This window comes from Sinocyclocheilus anshuiensis, unplaced genomic scaffold (genome assembly GCF_001515605.1).
Source record: "Sinocyclocheilus anshuiensis isolate Anshui unplaced genomic scaffold, SAMN03320099.WGS_v1.1 scaffold1079, whole genome shotgun sequence".
In the NCBI taxonomy this organism is placed as follows: domain Eukaryota; kingdom Metazoa; phylum Chordata; class Actinopteri; order Cypriniformes; family Cyprinidae; genus Sinocyclocheilus; species Sinocyclocheilus anshuiensis.
This window is the reverse complement of record NW_015548207.1, coordinates 2705772-2711973: the sequence shown is the minus strand read 5'-3', so window position 1 is coordinate 2711973 and position 6202 is coordinate 2705772. Positions and strand designations below refer to the sequence as shown.

The 6202-nt window shown below is 34.1% G+C and overlaps 1 protein-coding gene across 6 annotated transcripts in view; it reads left to right on the top strand.

The window, feature by feature from the left end:
- The window catches only part of LOC107653633 (dual specificity protein phosphatase CDC14A-like), a 60121-nt gene that overhangs the window by 48136 nt on the left and 5783 nt on the right, over positions 1 to 6202 (top strand). The window contains exons 14-16 of one of the 6 annotated variants that reach the window (XR_001630248.1): positions 1705 to 1839; positions 2027 to 2248; positions 4082 to 4151. Coding sequence is in view for 5 of the 6 variants with exons in the window: in XM_016440406.1 (XP_016295892.1) it covers positions 1705 to 1839; positions 4082 to 4502 (556 nt within the window). In the remaining variant the exon portion in view is untranslated. Of the gene's footprint in view, positions 1 to 1704; positions 1840 to 2026; positions 2249 to 4081; positions 4567 to 6202 lie in introns of those variants that run through there. The other 5 variants (XM_016440405.1, XM_016440406.1, XM_016440404.1 and 2 more) reach the window with 5 other exon arrangements.

Below are 6202 nucleotides of genomic sequence, written 5' to 3'. Positions count from 1 at the left end.
ATAACAAAGAGTGAAAAATTTAAGGGGGTCTGAATACTTTCCGTACCCACTGTATATATATATATATATATAAAGTGTGTATGCGAGTACATTTTTTAAAATTCATTCTAGTGTTCTTGTGAAAACCTGAGCTCTTGAAATGTTGCACAATATTGACATATTCGATAGTTTTTTTTTTTTTAATTTGAGATTAATTAATGAATCAGATCATTTGCATCACTTCTTTTAACATTTTGTCAGTTATTTAATTGAGATTAAACTGAGTCAAAGAGGAGTTTTTGGAGTGGGTGAAAAAGAAGCAACTGTGTGGGAGATTGTGATTAGCGTTAGCGTTCATAATCGAATGCGACTCATCTGCGATTATGAACGCGATATATTGCGTAGCTTGTCAGTGTAAGTGTTTTTATTTATGCCATTAATGTTTTTGTTACTAGTCAACTAAATGAATGTAAAATGGCAAAGATGAATGCACTTTTGGAAGTTGAATGGAAAGGGAAATAATAAAGATGCTGTGTGAAAGTTTGAAACAGAAAATAGTGGTTTTCATCTTGCCACTTTCTTGGTAAAGAAAACACTTTTTTACTCAAATTAATCAAAATGGATTTATAGCGTTTTGAAACCAAACTCTATAATATATATGGAGCATTTGCGCTGATTACTAGGCCACAGCGCCGACTGGCTGTATTCCAGAAATTTTGGATCCTTGCCTGTGACTTTCCCTGCTTCTTTTTCCTGTTTTATTTTTCCTCAAACAAAGCACTCTTTAAAACATGATGCTCTGGTTCCCTTGTTGTACAGAATCAAATAGAAGTGAGTTTCCGATATTTTTAAACTTTCTCTAAAATGGTTAAATTCCCAGCTGAAGTGTTTGGCAAGAATATTATGGGCTCTTAGAAATGTACTTAGGAACTTTGGTCATTATGAAAAGGCAGTCTGGCACTTTTCATTGAAGTCTGTGTTTGGGGGTGGATTTCTTTGATCAAATGATATTTTAGTAGTCAGATTTACGGTAGCCGCTCAGATCACAGTATCTTGTTTATTCAGTGCACTTTTAAACAACTGCATACCTGCTTTTGCTTTCTTTTTACTTCAATTTTCCTTTCTCTTTGGAGTGTTACAAGCTGTTCGTGCATAGATTGGATAGCTGGCCAATCAGAGCACACCTCGCTTTTCAGACCGATGAGCTTTGTAAAAATCGACGCGTCAGAAAGGCCGGGCATAGAATAGCAACAATAATGTACATTATGTGGAAAATAATGTGTTTTTTGAACCTTAAACCGCATAAACACATTGCATTACACCAAATACACAACATAATGTTCTTTTTAGCAACATCATATGACCCTTTTAAATGTAAAGTTGTGTGTGTAATGTAGCAATGGATATAGATTTTAGAGTTTTATTGGGTAATAACTATATTTTTATGTGTATAAAATTATTTATATTTGTTTAATAATTCAAAATATTTTTGTAAATTATATATATTTATATTTATCTGTGACCTGTGAATCTGAATTATTTTATTTTTACAACTTGTTTTTAATTGTGGGGGGATGTATATATGAACATGCATGCAATGAAGAAACTGCTGTTAACATTTACATTTTATTATTACTTTAAATAAACATTCTGTTTTTAAATTCACTGGATTTTTGTGTTACCTGATTTCAGCTGATTTTGTGTCTGTATTTGTGTGTTTAACAGCAGAGTGAAACCAGCAGCCACTGGCCAGGGCTCCATCTCCCCCCTCAAATCCTCTAAAGTCCCACCATCCTCCTCCGTCTCTGCCTCTGCCAAGCGAATTGGCCGCTCTTCAACTTCATCAACCAACCTCAAGAGGTAAGCCTGACCTCCCTCTAATCAGCTTTCCTCCAATCTTCTCTACACTTTCCATTTCTTTCTTCCTCCTGCTTATTCTCTCACTCGTCCACCTCTTTCTCTTTGTTGCCTCTTTATTTCCAACTCTTTCGTATAACTTATTCCTTCTCTTTTTCTTTCTCTCCCCCTCTATTGCATGTCCTCCCAGCTCCCTGGTGGCCTTCTTTCCTCTCTGTGATTGTCCTATGCTCTGAAACAGAGAGCCGTAAACACAAGGAACCAAGTTGGTTGCTCCATGCTATTGGTTTCAAGCGACTCAATCCCTGCTGTTTATGTAATCAGATATCCAGAGTCATATCACCTACCTACTACTCTATCACTCTCTCCAAACCAGCACCTATCGTGGCGTAGCCATGTATTTTTGGACCAAGTACATACCCTCTACTTTCTAGTACTGTTCAAACCATGTTGATAAGCACTTTTTTAACACTCTCTGGACTAGGGCTGGGTGATTTAAACTTTAATTTTTATATATATAACACACACCGAGTGTTGGGAGTAACACATTACAAGTAATGTAATCAGATTACTTTTTTCCAAGTAACTAGTAAAGTAATGCACTATTTTTTAATTTACAAGAAAATTAGTTACTTTTTCAAATAAGTAACACCAGTTACTTTGTTTTCCCATGTATTGGCTAACAGCTCTACTGTCCCCATATTGAGAGAAATCGGGAGTAAGTGTGGGCGTTATGTGCGCTGTGTAAGCATGATACTGTAGTTACTGTAGTTCTAGACTAAATGTCAACATGCATTTACTCATCTCACTTGCACAAAACAAATTCAGTATTCCTCAAAATGCATAAAAACAGTGAAATGCAAACTCAGAATATGACGCAAAGCTGCAATAATAAAATGTTAAATAACACAAATGTCCTTTATGTATTTAATTCTTTGCTGCTGACCTTCGATGATCCAATTCAACCATACTAAGCAAAAATGACTTTAGATAAACATAACATTTGTTTCATTTTTTTTTTTATTGCTGAAGAGAGTTGAACTTTCTTCTCCTGTGTCTTATTCTTCATGCAATATATATATATATATTTTGTAATTGTATCATTTTCTTTTATATGAACAAATACAATAATACCTGCTAATAAACAGCAATATACTCACATTATTTTACGTAAACATTTTAATATATGAAAAAAAAAATGCATGGGTGAAATAGAGAAATACAATTTTATATGCAAAATTCTGGTTATCTTGTTTATAACATTCTCAAAACATTAGCACAAAAATGTCATTTATACATTTTTTTAATGAAATGTTCCAGATTGTCTAATTACTCATTAGTCTACTTGTTTCAGATTGTTCAGAAAACATTCAAAAGTAATGTTCCTGTAGCATTTGCAACAGGATAAAATTGAACTTTCCATGAATGTTTTCTCTAAGGTTTGTATAACGTTTGTAATTTTAAAAACATTTAAATATTTTATATATACAAAATATTTGTTTTGTGTACTCGTGCAGAGTAATATTTGATGCCAAATCATGTTCTGGCACATTCTACATTCTCCAGTAATGTTAATACATTGTTCGCTCAAAGTTATCTGGTCTTCAATAAGGTTCTTGAAACATTAGCACAAAAACACAATTTATGCATAATTTTTTCCTGAAATTGAGTTAGATGATTGTCTAATATTTAAAAATATGAACCAGTTGTTTCAGATGGTTCAGAGAACATTCAAAAGTAACATTCCTGTAACGTTTGCAAAATCATAGATTGGACCGCTCCCCTAATGTTTTCTCAAACGTTCACATAACCTAGAAAAAACTTTATTACAATATTACACAATATTATATGACCCAAGAAATAAAATTAAAGAATACATTTTAATTTAAATTGCGTGTTTTAATAATTGCATAATATAATGATTGACTTGACCGCAACAAATCATTGAATCAAACTTAAATTTAAAGAGACATGGGTACTTTGCTGAATCAATATTGCATTAAAAATAATATTTACGATTAGAAAGATTGTCAGTGTATAATAAGTCGCCCAGTCCTACTCCAGGCTGAGTTTGATGTCTTAAACAGCAGAAAATACAGTGTAGTCCAGAATGCATGCAGTTCCTTGTCCCATTATCAGACAGTTTTCCATGATCTCCGTGTTCTGGAGTGTAGATATGGGTACGAGTGTGTGTCCTCCCCGTCCTCCACCCTTCATGTGTGTTTCCCTCCCTCCCATCCACCAGCACCAGGTTAGCCAGCTCTCTGGGTAACCTGTACGAACCAAATGGTGAAGCCAACAGCTCTGGGAAACCGCCTTCCCCTTCTTCATTCACTTCCCACCCCGTCCGCATGGGTTACAGCAGCCCGATCGGCACCCACAGTTACCACTATGAGGTCAACAACAATCAGTATAACAGCATCAGCACCCCGAACAGCAACGGGGTAAGCCCGAGCAGCGGAGCAAAAAGCCTGACCTACAACCTCAACAAAACCAGCCCAAGTGGACCTTCCAGCAATGGAAGGCTGGGGGCCAGTGAACAGGGGCACCACAGAAGCCCCCCGACGGGGCTGAGTGGGCTCTCGGCACGATACCTCAGCCGGTCCATTCCTGTAAGTCATCTCTCCTCCCATCAACCTTCCCAAGATACACACACAGCAAACTGACCGTGGTAACTGTCGGTTTCTGCCAAAATGCCATAATTACCAATATGTCAACAATATGGCTTATATATATGTATATATATGTAAAATGTTTTTTTTTAGCTAATATTTATATTATATTATTTTATTTTATTATATATAAATTAGATATCTCATGTTCTTGGTTAATATATTATGTAATTTAATGAGAAAATGAGGTAAATAACATTACTGAAATCAAATGAACACCTGTTTTCTTTATTCACAAAATATTTACAGAAAAATCTAAAAATGAAGATTGAATATATAATTGAAAGAAATTAAAATGGAAAATGTTTATAATTGTAATTTGATTAATTTTATAATAATAAAGTGAGTATAATTTTAAACGCATAATTAAGTGTTTTAATGTATTTAATGTATTAAATGTATTATAATATTAATGTAATATGTTCACAAGTCAGAGCTTGAAAATGACAAGTACATAGAAACATGGTTATATGACTTCGTACTACACATTGAGTGTGTGTGAGAGTAGGGGTGATTGTGTTACTTGTTGTCTTTTATGTGATTTGTGTGATGATGTTGAATGTATTTGTGTGGTGAAGCCAAAGACAAATTTCCACTTGTGGACAATAAAGTGACTAAACTAAACATTTCTAAATTATTTAGAATTTAATGAATTAATAAAACATTTTTTATGTATGTACTTATTATTATATATAAAAATTAGATATCTCATTTTCTGTCATCAAATTTTATCCATTATATATATTATATTTAATGATGGAAATGAGATGTGCATACATTTACTGAAATAAAAAAAACCTCATACTTATTTACTAAATATTTACTGAAAAATATGAAAATAAAAATTGAAGATAATTTTTACTAAAAATGATTATAACTATAATATATATATTTCAATGAAATAAATGTAATTTTAAATACATATTTAATTATTTTAAGTTATTATAAGTTTATTTTAATTATTAAATTATTATTATTATTAAATATTAAATGTTCACTAGTCAGATTTTGGAAATTACATGAAAGACATGGTTATATATAAGGGATGCACCGAATTTTCGGCAGCCGAAAATTATCGTTCAAAAATGGCATTTTCGGTTTTCGGCCGAAAGACAAAAACGGCCGCTCAGATAACGCGCTGAGAGGAAATTTCTATGCAGTATACTTGTTCCTGTTTGCAGTAGCGCTACTGTGCTGTAACATGGTGTAGGCTAGTACAGCTGTACTGGGCAACGCTGGTAAAATGATGCTACCTTCAGTGATGCTATGCTCTGCTTAGGGCTACACGATATATCGAAATATTGCAAATATGCATATCGCAATGGCGTGCGATATCATTATCATTTTAATAATAGGCTACTTAAATCAAAACGTTGCAAAAGGTCAAAGTTTTAGTTCGACGCATATAGCAGAGAATTGCTTGGTGTTAAAAAGAGTTAAGTGCAAAAAACAAGTCTTTGCCGTCTCGTCTTGCTGTCTGACAGACTCACACCTGAAGCGCACTCACAAGCCGCATCTCGCACAGCGTCTCTTCCGTTCTGCTGCACATGTGCAAAGCGCGCGCACACACAGAGAGACGTGTTTCAGACAGAGTTGATTCGTCTTTCGCATCTCCGCCTTATGTTTGAACAGACACATACTCAGAATTATGTCAATAGTACCCATCTCGACGATCATTCTCGTAAACGCAGTCG